Genomic DNA, 19,910 nt, shown 5'->3' on the forward strand with positions numbered 1-19,910 from the left:
ACCAGAGCCTCCGCTGGTCATCAAATTATTGGCTTACGAATGCGACAAAAAACTAAAAAATCTCCATTAATTCAAGGCTTCATGGGGGTTGTAATTGATAGAAAATATTTTTTTGGGTGAACTAATGCTTTAAGTATTCTTTTATTGGTTTTGATGAGATTTGGAGCTTCTGGTCCTTACGGGTCAGTTTTTACAGTGAGATTAACAAATGTGGGTCGTGACCGAAAGAACAAGATCGCAGATACAAGTGGCCGAAAGGAGGGTGGCTGCCTGACATCTCCCTTAGGGATAGATAGGGTGATAAGCTCTGAGAGGATGCCTCCTGCATGGTCACCTCCCCAGGGAGGTTTTCGGGGGACGTCCAGCTGGAGAGAAGCCATGGGGACAGGCTGAGGACGGGGGATTCCCCAGTCATAGCTGGCTAATGTGACCATGCAGGCAAAAGGAAGTCTGCGGTTCTCTGCTGGAACTGCTACCTCTGCGGCCCGACATCCGATAAGTGATTGAAGATGCGGATGGATCAACGTATGGATCAATGTATGGATGGATTGATGGATGAATGTGTCAAATGTTTGACCCGTTACATGAGCATGTTTATGGCCGGAACTTCGGACCGGCAACCTTCCGGCCCGGAAGGTTGCCGGTCCGATCCCCTGCATCGGCAGGAAAAATCTGAGGGGACCAGTGACACTCACTACTCCCTCAATAAACCACCCTTTAAGGACCATTGAGCAAGGCACATACTATAACTCCCAGTGGAGCAGCTCAGTGGCTAACAGTATGAAATTGTGGTTGTATTGGGCAGCTCCCAGGTGTGAATGTGTGAGAGTGTGAGGCAGGAAAAGTTGCTGGAAAAAATTGCTTGAATTCGTGCTCAGCGAACGTATCCTCACTCTCCTGGATAAATAACGTCACAATGTGTTTTGTAAAAGCGGACCCTCAGTCGTGCAGACAGGGAGCATCGGTCTTCCATGCTCCCAGCAGACGGCAGCCAGGGATCCCCTGGAGATGGAGCGAGCCACTTAGCACAAGCCCCACAGAAGCTCTCGTTCCCGTCCAGCTGGCTGAAAGGCCGGGAGGACAAGCCCGTTGTCAGCCCCCTCTCGGGCTGCCTTTGTGGGACCCCGTGATAAAGTGGAGGGTGGGTGGGAGCGGGGCCACCCCCCTATGAACGTAATGTCGTTCTTTTTAGTGTCTGGCCTCACATAGAAACAGACCCCCACGCCGGCCAGATAAAAGAAGGCAAATCACCCTTATCCATCCTTCATCCCCTCCTTCATCTCCACCCCTCCCTCTCTTTCTGTATTCTGTCTATCAGATCTACAGGGGGCGCCCCGTAATCGATTTGAATAGGGGAAATGGGTGTGCGATGAGGGTTCGGTAGAAAGCCCTATCGGGTTGGTGCTACCATCTCAATTTGGTCTTTGTCCAGCAGGCTCCGAAATGAAGCCTTGTGGTTCTGCCGCCAAACAAGCCCTAGTGATTTAGCCAATTAGCCCATTAAGACCGGGAACGCATCTGTGTGTCATTTTTAGATGTCATTGGCTATTCAAAAACAGCAGATCTACAAGCTCATAGCGCGGCACTCGCTATGAGCTTGTAGATCTGCTATTTTTGGAAATAAAAACGTGAAAATGTGTGCAAAATCTTTGAATATATATTTTTTAACGTTTGTAACTCAAACTAACTTGGTTCTGGGGATTCTGCAAATGTCTTCTAAATCAGTTTGTTTTATCTATTTGGCCGTGGACCCCCATCTCAAAATATTTTGTTCCAGGGACCCCCAGAAGTTGTAACAGAGTTAAAAATGTTCTCTTAAAAAAATATATATTCAAAGATTTGCACACATTTTCACATATTTTTCAAAAATAGCAGATCTACGAGCTCATAGCGCGGCACTCGGTGCCGCGCTATGAGCTTGTAGATCTGCAATTTTTGAATAGCCAAAGAAATCTTAAAATGACACAGATATGCCTTCCCGGTCTTAAAGGGTTAGATACAGCTGTCAGATAGCATTTGGCCATGGGACGGGCCGGCACAGTTACCACCGGGTCGTCTCACTCTGTCAGGGGTGTGTTTCTCACACTGAAAGACCATTTGGAACATGTGTATCGTGAGATACAAACCCCTCATCTCTGGGCTTGTGTGTGAGTGTTATTGTATGGTGATGAATGTATGGTCCCTATATATACGGGGATGAATGGAAAGGCAGACTTGAGCGTTCCTTTGAGCGCTCATTGAGGGCATTGTACAGTAATGTGAATGGAGACATTAGACACGCTTTACATCCAGCGAGGGAGGGAGGGAGGGGCCTACGCGGCGGAGGAGCCGTGCCCGCAGCAGTGTGCACGTGCGTGCTCGCGTATGCATGCATGTGCGTGCAGTGGTGGAAAGTAACTAAGTACATTTACTTAAGTACTGCTGTACTTAAGTACGATTTTGAGGTAATTGTACTTTACTTGAGTATTTCATCTCAGAGTCAAATATTGCACTTTTACTCCACTACAATTATTTGAAAACTTTAGTTACTAGTTACTTTCCAGATATAAATGATTACATTATAAAACATAACATAACCACTTAAGCCCTATTTTATACCTCGGCTATTTGAAAATAACCCATCTACAAGCTCTCAATGTGTCGCATGGCGATGCGTTGTGAGCTGCTATTTTCAAACATTTCAAACATTTGAGTACTTTTGGTACTTTAAGCACATTTTGATGCCAATACTTTTGTTCTTTTACTCAAGTAAATTTTGAATTCTGGACTTTTACTTGTAACAGAGTATTTCTATATTGCATATTGCAATATTGGTACTTTTACTTAAGTAAAGAATTTGAGAACTTTTTCCACCACTGTGTGCGTGCCTGTGTGGATTATTTATGTGCAGTGTGTGAGTGGCCGTGTGCATGTGTGTGTGCGTGTGTGCGTGTGTGCGCGTGCGTGTGTGCGTGTGTGCGTGTGTATGTGTGTGTGTGTGTGTGTGTGTGTGTGTGTGTGTGTGTGTGTGTGTGTGTGTGTGTGTGTGTGTGTGTGTGTGTGTGTGCGCGCGTGCGTGCGTGTGTAGTCTCCACCGAACACATTTCAGGTCTGATTTTCCCATGTCTGTGCAGCCGGTTGAATGAGGGTTCTGTCAGGATTGAGGGGCCGCGCTAGAGTTGAATTCCCGTCACACTCATATTATCTGCCCACTCTGTGCTATATGCTTGTCAATTGATTTTAAATTGGGTAAATGCCACATGCTCTTCTTAGGTTTGTGGTAAGAAAACACGATCAAAGAGTAGCATTGTAGCCAGCAGCCAGGGCAGGAATTTCAAGGAGGCCGTGACCGCCGTGCCCCCCCCCCCCTCATTTTGGCCGTATGCCCTTCAAAATAAAGTATATGCCCTGAGAGGCCACAGTGGCCTTGATGCCCCAGTGCCAGTGCTCCAGCTGATTTCACCATTTTGTACTCTTTCCTGTAAATACGTATTTTCGACACAGCTTTTGTTGGGATTCTGCATTCTTATTGGGCAACATTAAGTGAAAAGCTGCACATGCACATAACTGGGTTACATTTTTTGAGGCTGGCTATTTATGATATGACAATATTTTATTGATTTAAATCTAGTACCGGCCAACCAGGACACTTAACCCATTAAAGCCGGGAAAGCATCTGTGTAATTTTAGATTTTTGCGTTGGCTATTTAAAAGTAGCAGATATTCAAGCTCACAGCGCGGCACGAGCTTGTAGATCAGCTATTTTTGAAAAATCGTGAAAATTTGTGCAAATCTTTCAATGTAGCCAATTTTTTTTAAAAGCAAAGATTTTTTACTCAAATCTTTGCTTCTGGGGGTCCCTGGAACAAAAACTTTTTCAGATTGGGGTCTGCGGCCAAACACATAATTTTGGGGGTCCTTGACATGAAAAAGTTTGAGAACCACTGAAAACTGTTAGGATTTAGAAGACATTTGTAGAATCAGTTCTTAATGGGTTAATGGAAGTCATCGTGATGAGCAAAGCTGTGACTGAGTGAACATCTGTCCATCATTGAGCACCTCCTCCTCATCAAGTGCCAGATTACATTATAAAGCAAGAAGCAGTGCCAAAAATGGTGGGCACTGCAGCTGGCATCAACAAAACATGGATGAAAACATTCATCCGTATGGTCCAATGAACCCCAAAACATACGCTGAACTCTCCCTGACTCCCCGTCTTCAAACGAGTCCAGGAAACTCTAATTACTGAACATGTACAGTATGAACTTTTGACTCAGGAGTTTGTACAAATATGGTAATTTTTGTTACTTTATTTATTAATTCCACTGCACTTATTCTATGTACATATCCTAAACCCATAAGTTAAGTTCATTAAATGCATACATTTATTCAGTGGACTTAAAAATCTTTGTTTTATTTGTACTCAAAAAATGCCACAGGCCAGGTGGCCTTTCCCCTAAAAAACGATGAAATGTTTGCTAAGCCTAGACGTTGAAACAACGTCATTTCAACGGCTATATATAGACGGGCTATATATAGACGTTCTATATGTAGACGCTTAAAAAACAGCTAATCAATGTCTCTAAGCTAAGCCTAGAAGTTGAAAAACCTTTCACTGATAGACCATTTATAACCCGGTTTTAGACAGACGTCTAATAGCCGAGTATGGCTCACTGGGAGACAACAATGAAGCAAACTACGGTCAGGGTGTGTCTGTTGATGGTTTAGTGGTTCTGCTGATCACTTCCAGATCCACTGGATATGCCACAAGAAAAAACAAGGTCATGCACACACCAGTGACTCAGTGACACTGCATAGTATACCACTGGTTCTCAAAGTGGGCTCCGCGGACCCCCAGGGGTCCTCGAGGCGGTTCCATCGGGTCCCCAGAAAAATGTGTGGTAACACTTTCTATGACGGTCGCCTCTATAATGCTTTATAAGCTCATTTATAATGCATTATAATGCCCTTATAAGGCATTATAATGCTCGTTATAAATGTTTATAATCGTGTATAACGACTAATAACCACATTTATAACTAAATGTAGCAAAAGAAAAATCACACCCAGTGTGAAATGAGCAGTGTTATTAACTAGAAAAAGTGCTCCTCGGAGCACTGCCAGACCCCTAGTGGTTGAAATCTGAAGATCAGAGCACAACGTCACGCTAAGCTTGGCCAATCAAAAAGAGGGACATGTAAGAAAACGTTTTCGTCCATATATGGATGAAAAGGGGACCGACAAAGCCTCATGTAGGCCTGACCCCCTGGGTCTGGCAAAAACAACAGTGGTCATCACAGTGATGGAAGCTCACTTAAAAAAAAAAGGTAATGTTTTTGAAGTGAGTGTGAGTGGTGCTATTTTTGAGTTATGAATTTCATCATGCGTCTCGCTAGCCAATCACAGTCCTGAGCAAAGGGTCTGAATACTTATCAGCCAATCACAGTACAGCGAAAGACACATTTTCACGACGGATGGGTCATGGGTCCCAACCCCACTTATAGGAGCGGCTACACCGCTCAAAAATAGCTGATCTACAAGCTCAAAACAAGTCACTTCACACCTTTTTATTACGCCTCTGCATATATCGATCATACAAGATTGTTTGAGGTTCAGTGATAAACATTCACATGATCTTGTAGATCATTGATAAACATCTTCATACAGGAGAATAGTATTGCTGTCGGGCAGAAACCGCTTATCTCCTAATTTTAACTTTTTGATGTGGTTTTTCGTTAATTAACACCCTACTAGATCATACTACAGTTAGCTGGGGACCCCCTGGAACCAAACCCCCAAGGACCCCTGGGGGTCCCCGGACCCCACTCTGAGAACCACTGGTCTAGCCAAGATGTAGTATGCCAGGCTTCACTTACAACTCAACTCAACGTTTATGGATAAAGCACATTTAAAATAACAGACGAGCAACAACAAAACGCAACACAATAAGATAGTAGAAAAGTTCAAAGTTGAAGTAGAAAACAAAATGGAACGCCATTAAGGAAAGAAGAAACAGAAAGAAAGAAAAACAGCGCACAACAGTAACAATGGGTTGCTTTGCCTGTCTAAGCTGAGCTCCAAAGGCCAGAGAAAAGAAATATGTCTTCAATAGTGATTTAACTCATTCAGTGCCAAGTACATCCTCCTATAATTCTACAAAGCTCTGTCTGTGCGTTGAGCCCAAAATCTCTTCTGCCCGGCTCTCCTCAGTGGCTGGAGCAATTGCTCTGCATTTGCACACAGATATTGACCATTACCATGTGAACGGAACACCAAAGCCCATTTTTCGCTTCCCCCAAATGTCAGCTGTTTATTAGCGTTTCTATGTAAAAGAATGTCGCCATGGTTACGGCCCCCCGAACTTTGGGATGGCCCCCTGAGCTTTGGGACGAATGATCAAATCAGATTTTTGGGCGGTGAAACCGCCCCTATATGTGAGGTTTGGACCCCCCCACCCATTGCACCCCCCCAACCCTGCGCTGTGATTGGCCACCATTGTACCCCCCTAACCCTGCACCGTGATTGGCCAATCACAGTCTATCCAGGACTGTGATTGGCTAGTGAAACATGACACATGTGCATAGCCCTATAAATAGGACTATCCACTTAAAAAAAACACATCTATGTTTTTTTTTAAGTTAGGGGTGTACAATGGTTGGTCCACAATATTACTTTTCTTTAAGTGAACTTCCATCACTGTGATGACCACTGTGACCACACCGCCCACTTCACACTGGGTGTGATTTTTTAGTTTTTCTGACCTTTTAAAGTAGTCACAGAGTATTTATCTCCAGTACGATCGATCCCCTGATCGTTGTTAAACACAGAGGTTTTCTCTGTGCTTCCGCGAGAAGCAGATAGAAAAGAAACCCTCCGTTCTCTATATTGGACGTTGAATATAACATGTCTCACCAAAAATGCGGAGAAAAAAATAGGATTACGTTAACCAGGAAGTGAATGGTGGAGGAGATCTTGCGGTCATGTGATCCCCTAGATCTCTGTGTGACTGAAACTAAAATGGTGTATCATAATATGTTAGCCCAAGAGCGCCATCTAGTGTAAACACCAAAAACACTGTTTCACAGTCTGTGGGTTAGCACCCCAGGGTGACCTCACAGTCTGTGGGTTAGCACCCCAGGTTGTGCCAGTGAGGAGACGTTCGGCGCGGCAACTCACTCGCTTTAGCTCACTCGGTGGTGCCTCTCGTGGCTCAAGTCAATGGTAAATGGTGAGAGTCTGAGAGTGTACAAATGGAACCAAATGGACCCGTAACATACAGTACATGAGTGATGTCATAGACTGGTCACATGGAAGCCACAGCGTCTGGTTTAGTTGACTCAATGTTTTCTGTTTTTCCTTCTTTTAGTGAGCTTGTTGGCAGTGAGCACACTCATGTCTACCAGTTCCCACCTGATGTTGTGTGGGAGTTCAGACTGCTCCAGACCGTACTGAATAACTGCTAGCTTACATAGTGTCTTAAGACTAGGACTTAAGTCTAAGATGAACAGGTCATCACAGACTCTGTGTTTGTATCCTCCAAAGAGGATGATACAATTTCCCATCATACAACATCTCATGCCATACATTGGACATGGGCCTCTCCCCTTGGGCTTAACCTTCTTCCAGAAGAAGGTCTCTAGACTGAATCTCCACAGATCACTGAAGGTCTGGTCATAGTTGCAGCCACCAAATATGTACAGCTCTCCATTGTAGGTAAAGGCTGAATGACTCCAGCGTCCTTCTGAAGGAAGCTGTGGAGAAGTTGTGTTCAGCCAGCAGTTGGTCTCTGTGTCAAACACTCTGATGGTGTTGTAGTAGACGTCCTGGTTCCCCCCAACGCTCCCAAATACAAACATCTTTGTCCCGATGATGGTGGCAGAGTGACCATATGAACAAGGTGGTGGAGTTCCTCCAGTGTTAATTAAAGTCCAGACCATTGTGCTGGTGTCCAACTTGTAGATGTCATTAGTCCTTATAGTCAGCTGTCCTGGTCCTGGTTTATCCATGGATCCTCCATGGATAAACATGACCTTCTCCAACACACAGGCTGAGTGGTAGCACCTCCCTTCTGGAACAGTCCCAGAAACCCTGGGTTTCAACCATATATGGGCGTCGACATCAAATGCATAAATCACGTTGTAGAACTCCCGTTTATTAACCCAGTATACTACCCAGTATCCTCCCCAGACATAGACTGTATCTTCTATCAGCACAGCTGTGTGGCCCTGGTGCTTGGAAGGAACCTCAAGATGACGTTCTCCTCTTCCAGGTGTCACTGTAGGCAACTTCCTCCAGCATAAAGACACCGTGTTGAAGACATGGACATCCATCTGATCCATGGTGTTGTAGGTCTCTCCATCTGAGCCTCCAAAGGAATAAAGGTTGTTCCTCACTGCTACAGCAGCATAATCGGCTCGCTTTGGACCTCCTGCTTTGGAAAGGGCGGCCCAACGAGACATTACCCTGTCTGTCTGTCTGTCTGTCTGTCTGTCTGTCTGTCTGTCTGTCTGTCTGTCTGTCTGTCTGTCTGTCTGTCTGTCTGTCTGTCTGTCTGTCTGTCTGTATTTGTGTCTGTCTGTCTGTCTGTCTGTCTGTATTTGTGTCTGTCTCAATCGCTCTCTCTTCTTTCTCTCTTGACGTCTACAGTCATTGTGAACACAGAGCATCATCTTATATCTTCTGGTGTGAAATCACATGCATCACAAACTGTTGTCATGCATGCCTTAACGACGCCAATTTGTGCAGCTGTTCTCACCTGCACCCTCTTACTCTCTTTATTCACACTCACTGGAAATTGTTGGTATATTACAGTTTTGAGTCATTTGTGAACCAGAGCCAATCTTGTATGTCACAGAGAACAACTCTAAGAATCTAAGAGATCTTCTCTTTGCAGCCATGTGCTTCCTGGTACAGTTCAGTTGGTAGAACACTTCTCTATCGTTTCCGTCAGCTGGAAACCTTATACAGTATGTCCAAAACTATTACTTTTGAAATTCAAAAACACCCCAAAAATCACACCCAGTGTGAAATGAGCGGTGTATATCACAGTGATGGAAGCTCACTTCAAAAAATATATATATATATTATTATTTTTTAAGTGCGTGGTGCTATTTATAGGTTATGAATTTCATCATGGGTCTCGCTAGCCAATCACAGTACTGAGCAACGGGTCTGAATACTTATCAGCCAATCACAGTACAGGTTATGAATTTCATCATGCGTCTCGCTAGCCAATCACAGTACTGAGCAAAGGGTATGAATACTTATCAGCCAATCACAGTACAGCGACCCCAACCCCACTTATAGGAGCGGCTACACCGCTAAAAAAACTGTTCAACCCCCGGCTTTAACCCTGTACATAATGAATACAAAAATCTTGCATGGGGGTCCCTGGCACAAATTATTTTCAAATGAGGGTCTGTGGTAGCCTGACACTCAGCCTGAATTTTCATTTCGTTTCACTCCATTATTCCTGAATGCGAGGCAAACGATTCAGGGGGTGGAGCCAGGCTAGGTCTGTGGTCAAATACATATACATTTTCCTTGATATAACCACTGCTGTAAGATTATGCGCAATATGCAATATAACTCAAATGCTCTCTCTCTCTCTTTCTCTCTCTCTCTCTCTCTCTCTCTCTCTCTCTCTCTCTCTCTCTCTCTCTCTCTCTCTCTCTCTCTCTGTCTCTCTGTCTCTCTGTCTCTCTGTCTCTCTCTCTCTCTCTCTCTCTCTCTCTCTCTCTCTCTCTGGGGCCTCTCAGTGTGTGAGCCTGGATAAGTTTGTGGCCCGCACGGACGAGTCTCAGATGACCCACGAGGCCCTGTACCTGCTGGAGGAGAACAAGTTCTGGGCCGGCCTGGTGTTCATGGACGTCTACCCCTGGACGGTCAAGGTGCCCCCGCACGTCAAGTACAAGATACGCATGGACATCGACGCTGTGGAACGCACCAACAAGATCAGAGACAGGTGGGTGGCAGTGGTGGAAGAAGCACTCAGATATTTTTACATTAACCCATTAAAAGACCTGAGGCGATTCTTTACAATGTTTTCTAAATACTAACAGTTTTTTGAAAAAAATTAAAAAAAAATGTCACAATTTTTCAAAAATAGCAGATATACAAGCTCATAGAGCTTGTATATCTGCTATTTTTGAATAGCCAAAGAAATCTAAAGTGACACAGATGCGTTCCAGGTCTTAATGGGTTAAGACCTGAAGCCGATTCTACAAAATGTCTTCTAAATCCCAACAGTATTCAGAAAAAAATATGTTTCTATATCAGTGGTGCTCAACCTTTTTCCATGTCAAGGACCCCCAAAATGATATGTATTTGGCCGCCGACCCCCATCTCAAAATATTTTGTTCCAGGGACCCCCAGAAGCAAAGATTTGAGTTAAAAATGTTCGCTTTAAAAGATTTGCACACATTTTCACGATTTTTCTAAAATAGCAGATCTACAAGCTCATAGCGCGGCACCGAGTGCCGCTCTATGAGCTTGTAGATCTGCTATTTTTGAATAGCCAAAGTGTAAAATAATCCTTTTTAGCTCAAATAAAAAAATTACACAGATGTGTTCCATGTATGAATGGGTTAAAGTAAAAGCAATACCACAATATAAAAATACTCTGTTACAAGTAAAAGGCCTGTGTTCAAAATGTTACTTCAGTAAAAGTACAGAGGTATTGGCATCAAAATATATTTAAAGTACCAAAAGTAAAAGCACTAACATTTTTGAAAATAGCAGATCCACAAGCTCACAACGCGTCACGGCGCGTTGTGAGCTTGTAGAGCGCCTATTTTCAGATAGCCTAGGTAAATAGGTGCATTTATATAGCGCTTTTATCCAAAGCGCTTTACATAGATTGTGCATTGCATTCAGATAAAAAATTTTTAGATAACAAAAAGTGTTGGACAGAGTGTGTCATGGCAACCTGCACATTAGATTTTCAGATTACGTGCGCAAAGTGGAAATTCTGTCCCTTAAGGGTGGCACACGAGGTTAAGGACATGGGGTCACCAATACGATGTCTGTGGGGCTCCTCCTGTGAGCAGCTTATTAGATGATGAGATAGATATCTTGTGTGCTAAGTTGACATGTTGGCCCGAGGGTGGTGGAGCTGGATGCTCAAATCAGCAGGGATCATTCTCCAGGGAGGTGCACAGCAAATTCCATTTAGTTTTTATCTTTGTTTGGGAGCAAACAGGGACAGAAGGACAGATTGACCTGCCACTAGCGGGGGAAAAAATATATACCTTGGAACTGGAATAAAGTAATTGGAATTGGAATCGAGTGTGCAGATATCAGTGATGGAAGAAGAACTATTTTTTTTTTACTGCAATGTAGAAATACTTGTATACTCAAGTAAAAGTCCGGAATTCAAACTTTACTATTAGTAAAAGTAGAAAGTATTGGTATCAAAATGTACTTAAAATACCAAAAATAGAAAGTACTCATTATGCCCTTTCACAAGTTCAAATTTACAAGCTCACAATGCGTCGCATCGCGATGCATTGTGAGCTTGTAGATCGGCTATTTTAAAATGGGCGAAATGTATATAGAGCTGAAGTAGTTAATGTGTGTTTGTAATAATAATCAAAATCTACAAAGTAACTAGTAACTAAAGTTTCAAAATGATTGTAGTGGAGTAAAAGTACAATATTTGCCTCTGAGATGTAGTGAAGTAAAAAGTACAGAACATTGGAAATACTCCAGTAAAGTAAAAATACCTCAAAATTTTACTCAAGTACAGTACTTGAGTAAATGTAACTTTACACCACTGGTACGGATATACAGCATGTCTTGACTTCGCCATATTATCCAGCAAATACCTATTGTGTCCGCAAACCAATTTTATCAAATGTCGGATTTACCGTAAATTTCGATGCCTGAAAATAACCCAAACATTTGAGTTAACCATCTGGTTCTGAAGTTTAGACTGCTCCCAATATTATCAGCTCAATACCTGGCCTTTCTAGCGTGATACCTATAGCTCTTACATGTGTTGTTACTCACTGTGCCTTTGATCTCACAACCCTCCAGTGTGTCAATAACCCCAGGGCTGATCAAAGAGCTTTGCACCTGGAACCAAAAGCACATATCTGTCTATGCAAGTGAATAATTGGATTTTATAGAAGGATTTGCTGCTGACACATTATCGGGAAAGCGTATGGTGTGTGTGTGGTGTGTGTGTGTGTGTGTGTGTGTGTGTGTGTGTGTGTGTGTGTGTGTGTGTGTGTGTGTGTGTGTGTGTGTGTGTGTGTGTGTGTGTGTGTGTGTGTGTGTGTGTGTGTGTGAGATGGTATTATATGCTTTTGTGATGATCGAGCAGAAAGTGCTAACCCAGAAGCATGTTGCTTGCCTTGATGGTCTAATTTCCTCTCCTCTCCTCTCCTCTCCTCTCCTCTCCTCTCCTCTCCTCTCCTCTCCTCTCCTCTCCTCTCCTCTCCTTCTCTCAGGTACTGGGACCCAGGTCCCAGGGCAGACCCTCTGGAGGACGGGAGGTACATCTGGGGGGGCTTTGCCTACCTGCAGGACATGATAGAACATGGCATCATCAAGCTCCACACAGGCAACGACTGGCCACTAGGGGTCTACGTCCAGCAGATGCCGTATCCATGTTATGTGGATGACCTGTGAGTAAACACACCCATATCATAGATCAGTGGTTCTCAAAGTGCGCTCTGGGACCCCCAGGGGTCCCCTTGAGAGGGTTCCAAATGAACGCTCGAAATCAGTTTAATCACTTCAGTTTAGATTATTTGAAAAGTCATAACACATGTTAAAACAATTCGAGGACATGACACAATAACGTCCAGGACTTATTTCGATTGTGGTCCTCATACACACAACAAATACATACTTTAACCCTATATTACTTTGGCTATTTTATAAATAGTTAAAATGTATTATATAATAAAATAATACATCAGATTTATATAGCACTTTTCTAAGTACTCAAAGTCACTTTGCATGTGAAAAAAAGAAAGAGAATGAAACTTTATTTGGTATTAGAATAAAATACATTGTGGCGCAAAGTTGAAAGTATAAAAACAAGGGGTGGGGGGGGGGGGTTAGCTGGTGAAAGCGAATCTGAAGAGGTGGGTTTTGAAAGATGGGAGTGTGGGTCTCTCTTTCATGTGGTTTGGTAATGCGTTCCACAGGGAGGAATAGGGCAACAACTGAAAATGTGACCCATGCAGGTTTGCCACTTATTGGTCCTAGGTGTTTTCCAGGAGGTTATAGCGTCACCAGACCTGAGGGAGTGGGAGGGGACAGGTCGGGGGAGGTCGGGGGAGATCTAAGGTTGTTGAGGGCCTTATTGTAGAAGGTGGTGGTGAGCGGTATTTTGAAGTCAATTATTTTGTTTGACCGTCCGGAAGCCAGTGAAGGTTGTGGGTGACTAGTGTGATGTGGTCTCTGTAGCAGGTACTGGTGAGCAAGAGGGCAGTGGAGCTATACTGTACATATACTTAACCCATTAAGACCGCGAAAGCATCTGTGTCATCTTAGATGTCTTTGGCTATTCAAAAATAGCAGATCTAATAGAGCTCCTTTAGGTTCAGTGAATGTCAATCTTTTTAATTTCACGGACTCCCCATGTGATGATCATTAATGCCACGGACCCCCATTCCATACCATTTTTGGGACCCCAATCTACACTGTAAAATCCTCAGTGCTAATTTGACTTTGAGAGTTACTCTCAGAGTTACAGACCCATATAAGTGTCCTTTTGGACCCCCTGGTGGTCCACGGACCACACATAGAGAACCAGCACTTAAGTTTATAGAGGACTTTAGAGGTGATGCCGTGAAGGACGCTGTTTCAGTTGTCAAACCTGGACGCAATAAATGTGTCAATTAGTTTTTTGGCAGCGCAGAAGGACACAGAGGGCTGGAGGAGACAGGTCAGGCAATATTACAGCTTTTGTGATCTTGTTTTTTTACGTGGGCGAGGAAAGAGAGGGTGGAGACCTTTTAATAGAGCAGTGGTGGAAAAAGTACTCTCATTGTTTACTTAAGTAAAAGTATCAATGCTGCAATGTAGAAACACTAGTAAAACACAAGTGAAAGTCTGTTATTAAAAATGTACTTGAATAAAAGTACAAAGGTATTGGCATCAAAATGTAATTAAAGTACCAAAAGTAAAAGTACTCATTGTGCAGAATGTCCCAGTTAAAAAGTTCAAATTGTATAAAAATCTACAAGCTCACAATGCGTTGCGGTGCGACGCAATAATCAAAATCTACAAAGTAACTAGTAACTAAAGTAAGTTGTAATTGTAGTGGAGTAAAATTACAATATTTTCATCTGAGATGTAGTGGGGTAGAAGTAAAAGTATAGAAAATTTTACATACTGAAGAAAGTAAAAATACCTAAAAATTGTACTTAAGTACAGTACTTGAGTACATGTACTTAGTTACTTTACACCACTGCAATAGAGCAGTTTGTGTGCTGTGTATGGAACGATTGGATGGGCTCGTAAACGTTATTAGAGTCCAGGTGTGACAGCTCGTTGTAGGAGTTTTAGAGAGGAAGTTGGGGATGGGACAGCAGTTATTGGAGTGTTGTTGGGGTCTATTTGGCTTTTTTTTCCTTCTTTTTTTTATGACTTCACTTGGGTCCAGAATGCAGGTAGAGGTCTTCTTCATGCCAGCGATTTTTAGACAGATGCTAGGTTCATTGTTTACCTGATATTCTTGCTTCTTGAGGCCCTACACTGTCTCTCTGCATTCTATGTACTGTATGTGATGAATTTCCTTGCTTATTGTAAGTGGCTCTGGATGAGAGCGTCTGCAAGAAATGCCTAAATTGTCAATTGTAAACAGATTATGGAGGACGGGTCGGTTCCGCTTCCGATTTCAATCACTGTGTTTCAAACACCAATAAGACTTCATGTTGCTGCTGTTTACAAATCCGGGGTTCAGACAGACACAGAATCGAGGCGGGTTAGTTATGTTCAATAAAGTGTTTTATTGCTCCTGGTACAGATGACATAAAAAGCTGTCATCGCTCACAGCCGTGTGTAAAAACATAAAACCATAAACTAACAACATAAAGCACCTTCTGGACACGAGTGAATGGACCCTTCCACACCGGCCACACCTACCGCGCTGCCACAGTTGGTTTACTTAAGCCCCGTTTTATACCGCATCGTATAACGGTGTCATGCGGCGGAAATAGCTCATCCACAACATGTCACAATGCAATGCGCTGGAGCTTGTAGCTGCTTTTTTTCTGTTGTCGAGGTTTATTTTCTGTTTTCACATCTGAACAATTTAAACAATTAAGGTCCTTACACACCGGGGGCGATTTTTTCATGCGAATAATATGTTTTTTTTTAAAACCTTATAAAGTCAATGCAAGCTTCCACCTCAGTTTCGCGGAGCGAAAAAGCGTATTTTATTTATTTGGACAGAGTCCGAATTTTGCGTATATTCACATAATCGCCGGTGTGTAATGACCTTAGGTCTTCAACAGGGGGTACTGCAGGGGGTCCACGAAATTGTTGTTTGATTAAACAATATTTTAGTTTGAAAAAAAAAATACGTTTTTTTTCTTTTTTTCCCCAAAATGTCCAATTGTCTTTAAACATAACATGAATCCATAGCAAACAGATAAATGGAGGCACAATAACATGGTATGTTTATACATATTTTGTAGAGAATTTTTATTTTGCACACCTACTGGGGCAGGTGCGTAGGAGCAGGCAATATAAAACACAATTTTATACATAAATATACAATATATGTGGTAGCCCCCCCTACCCTACGAGGTAGGGGGTCCCTGCTCCATCTACCCATCAGTTTGGGGGTCCCTGGCCTGAAAAGGTTGAAGACCCCTCCATTAAGACCGGGAACGCATCTGTGTCATTTTAAGATTTCTTTGGCTATTCAAAAACAGCAGATCTACAAGCTCATAGCGTGGCACTGAGTGCCACGCTATGAGCTTGTAGATCTGACAAGGGAGGAGAAAGGGAAGTGTACCTCATTGCCTTAGTTATCATTATTAGGAAAGGTGACCGAATGCTGTTGAATGACTAACTGGCACCGTGTGCAGATTTCCCCAGGCCAGGTCTTTTAACGTCGGGCCCTGATGAGTGGGAATTCAATACAAAAATGATGAATCACTCACTGCAGCTGGAAGAAGGACGGAAGGTACCTGGGAAAGAGACACAGACAAAATAGAACACACAACGCAGTGCAGTTACTGGGAAGTAGGAGGTCAAGAACTTCCACAGAAAAGGGAAGAGAAGGGGAAGTGTACCTGATTGCCGTAGTTATCATTATTAGGAAATGTGTAAATGTGTGTAGATACGTTCTGCAACCAGACAGGAGTTTGATCTACTGACCCCTGTCTGCTGCTCACTCATAACAGAATATCAGTTAATATGAGTTTAAGGCTGGATAAAGTAAGGGAAATTCTCACAAACACTCAATCACTCAAAAACGCTCTGCTCACTAGCATAATATCTCATTATTTAAGAACATGTGTCCATGGACAATTGGTTGAGGAACAGTCTTATAAAGGAGTATGCGTATTTTAGTTCTTAAAACTATAATCATACAGTGTTATTTAGCTGATTATAATGCAAGTGTTACCAAAAACGGTAATCTTGAGCCCATATCCCCACCCAACACAACAGTGGTCCCCTGGTTGATTCTTAGTCAGGGTGGTGGTCCCTGGTTCACAATCAGTTGAAAACCCCTGATATAGCAACATGAGTTTTTCTGAAAAACTGTTTAGATTTAGAAGACATTTTTAGAATCGGCCTCAGGTCTTGAGCCTAATTTCACAACGTGTGAATTGAGGCCTAACTTCTCTCTCTCTCTCTCTCTCTCTCTCTCTCTCTCTCTCTCTCTCTCTCTCTCTCTCTCTCTCTCTCTCTCTCTCTCTCTCTCTCTCTCTCTCTCTCTCTCTCTGGCCAGCTTCATGATCACCCTGAACCGCTGCTTCCCCATCTTCATGGTGCTGGCCTGGGTCTACTCGGTGTCCATGACGGTGAAGAGCATCGTGCTGGAGAAGGAGACGCGTCTCAAAGAGACCCTGAAGGCCATGGGGGTCACCAACGGGGTCATCTGGTACACCTGGTTCATCGACAGCTTCATCATGATGGCGGCCAGCACCGCCCTGCTCACCTCCATCATCATGGTGTGTTTACCTTCAGCTGACCTAGAGTTTTAGTTGAGGTTTTTATGACTTTTAGTTTACAGTATGTTTCACTTTAGTTTTTATTTAGTATTACTTAACCCATTTAGACCTGAGGCCAGTTTTTTGAAAAAATATTTTGATTTAGTTTTTTTTATATATATCTATATTCAAAGATTTGCAAAAAATGCAAGATTTAAAAAAAAATAGCAGATCTACAAGCTCATGAGCTTGTATATCTGCTATTTTTTAATAGCCAAAAAAAACTAAAATGACACAGATGCGTTCCAGGTCTAAATTGGTTAAGTTTTTGTTTTTCAGGTATTACGAGGGAAGTCTTGATTTACAGAAGCTGAAAAAGGCAGTATGAAAGAATGCATGATATCAGAAATGATGGTGAACTTGATTTCACATTTCTGTTTTGTTTGAGTTAGTTTGGCATTTAGTTTTCATTTTAGTTTCAGATAACAAAATATTTGTCCCGCTTTGATTTTAGTTTTAGTTTAACTATAATAACCGTATATAAAAACGTAACTGTAATCAGTGTTAAACAAAATATATACTCAAGTAAATACTCATGTATTCAAAAGTATAAATTACATTTACATAAGTACATTTTCAGAAAGTTTCAGAAATGTTCAGAAATATCCAGATATTTTGTAAATAGCTGATCTACAAGCTCACAATGCGTCTGTGGTTAATTCGTAATGTACTTTTGTAAGTTTCGGTCCCAAGAGTCCCTTCCTAGAAATGTAGTGGAGTCAAAAGTACAATATTTCTATTTAAAGTGAAAGTCATCAGCTTAAAAAAAAAAGAAAAAAACAGCAACTCCACAAATATACTTAAGTACAGTACTCAAGTAAATGTACTTAGTTACTGTCCACCACTGACTATAATAACCGTGAGGACAATGGGGAGGTAGACCAGGCGATGTGAGGGGGAAGGGGATAGTCACTGTGGATGGGAGGAGAGGGAGATGACAGGATTAGGGAGGGAGGTGATGAGGGGAGGGGACAGAAATGGAGCAATGGATTGTAGGGTGGAGGAAAGAGTCCCAGGAGGAGGTTGGAATGAGATGAGGTTCACTGTGTTGCAGTTTTTCAGTCTGAAATCTTCTCATGAGCAATAGTGCCCTCCAATGGATAGTTTTGATACTAGCATGTATGGAGAGATTTTGCACACTGCAAATATTTTACCATTGCCACATCCAAGAGAAAATAATCAACATATATATCAATATATAATAGAAAGTAACCCATGGAAAAGTTTTTTTTTTAATGTATTTATGGAATTGTTTTGTTGTTGGAATTGTTTTTAATTGATTGATGTAATTTATTTGTTTAAACTTTTGAAATATATATATATTTTTTTATGTAGGAAACAAAAAAAGTGGATATTTACCCATAAAAATTGGTCCGCGACCCAAACACCCTCCCTCCAGACAGGAGTCACCAGGGTGGTATTAGATACGTTTTATAAACCAACACGAATGACCAACTGGCACCGTGTGCAGATTTCCCCAGGCCAGGTCTTTTAACGCCGGGACCTGATGAGTGGGAATTCAATACAAAATGATGAATCACTCACTGCAGCTGGAAGGAGAGCGGAAGGCCGGTACCTGGGGAAGAGACACACAAACAAAATAAAACACCCAACACTAGTGCCAGGGTTCGATTTGCAGGGAGGGTGATGTAGGGGAAAATCCATGCCTCTGATTTTGAAATCCCCTCTTTGGTCATTCCTTTTTAATGGCGTGTGGGAATATGCTTTAATTTCATCCCTGCTTCTGGGAAGCAGGAATGGTAGAATTAAAGTTTGGTGTGACTGCGCCCTTACCCTGGTTTCCCTATTTTGGATCGTGTTCTGAGCTTGAACTATAGATCGGATATTTTCACTATTTATCGAACAAATATAAATATATAACAAAATATTGTCTCTTTCGGGTGAAAACCTCATATGTCCAAAACTGTTACTTTACAGGATTCATATTCAAAAGTACCAAAAGTAGAAGATCAACAAGCTCGTGGCTTGTGGATCTGCTACTTTTGATATTTTTGTGTGACGCTGCAGTTTCTTCCCGATAGCAACGATATAACGATCGCGGTTAATCCCCCCCCCCCCCAGTTCAATCCCTGACTATCGAACCCTGACTGTTTCTTTTGTCCCCCCCCCCCCCACCTTCAGGGTGGTAAGGTGCTGAACTACAGCGACTCCCTCCTGGTGTTCCTCTTCCTGCTGACGTTCACGGTGGCCACCATCATGCAGTGCTTCCTGATGAGCGTGTTCTTCAACAAGGCCAACCTGGCCGCCGCCTGCAGCGGGATCATCTACTTCACCCTCTACCTGCCCCACATCCTCTGCGTCAACTGGCAGGACCGCATCACCACGGACATGAAGCTAGCCGCCGTGCGTTACGTATTTGCAACTCTGTGTTTGTACCACTGTAGACCTATAGCCTGGAATCCGGACTGATTCGCTCCGTTCTGCATATCATTCTTTTTCCTCACTTGTCTTCGCTTCTCAGTCTGGCCATGGTCCTATTTGCCTTCACCAGTTTACATAGGCAAGTCAGGAAGTGACTCGAATTTTACATTGGAAGCCACTTGCTATTTTCGAATAAGCTGAAAGATTAAATGGAGCTTAAGTCTTTAAGCTCATAAACTGTTCCTCATTTTGCTGGGGACCCCCCTGAAACCTTCTCCACAAGGACCCCTGACGGCCCCCACACCCCACTTTGAGAACCAGGTGTACTGCAGGCCATTTATTTATATTCATATTGCACACTGAAAA

General features: G+C 42.7%; 1 protein-coding gene across 1 annotated transcript in view; it reads left to right on the forward strand.

Annotated features, from left to right (window-relative positions):
- Positions 1–19,910, forward strand: part of LOC308093377 (retinal-specific phospholipid-transporting ATPase ABCA4-like) — a gene marked incomplete at both ends in the record, with an annotated part of 116,530 nt that overhangs the window by 26,285 nt on the left and 70,335 nt on the right. The window contains 4 exons of the mRNA XM_080439713.1: positions 9,738–9,943; positions 12,432–12,608; positions 16,901–17,123; positions 19,305–19,526. Coding sequence (XP_080295839.1) covers positions 9,738–9,943; positions 12,432–12,608; positions 16,901–17,123; positions 19,305–19,526 — 828 coding nt within the window. The remainder of the gene's footprint in view (positions 1–9,737; positions 9,944–12,431; positions 12,609–16,900; positions 17,124–19,304; positions 19,527–19,910) is intronic.

The sequence above is a fragment of the Gymnoscopelus braueri genome, assembly GCF_963280865.1.
Source record: "Gymnoscopelus braueri genome assembly, chromosome: 10".
NCBI classification, from domain to species: Eukaryota; Metazoa; Chordata; class Actinopteri; order Myctophiformes; family Myctophidae; genus Gymnoscopelus; species Gymnoscopelus braueri.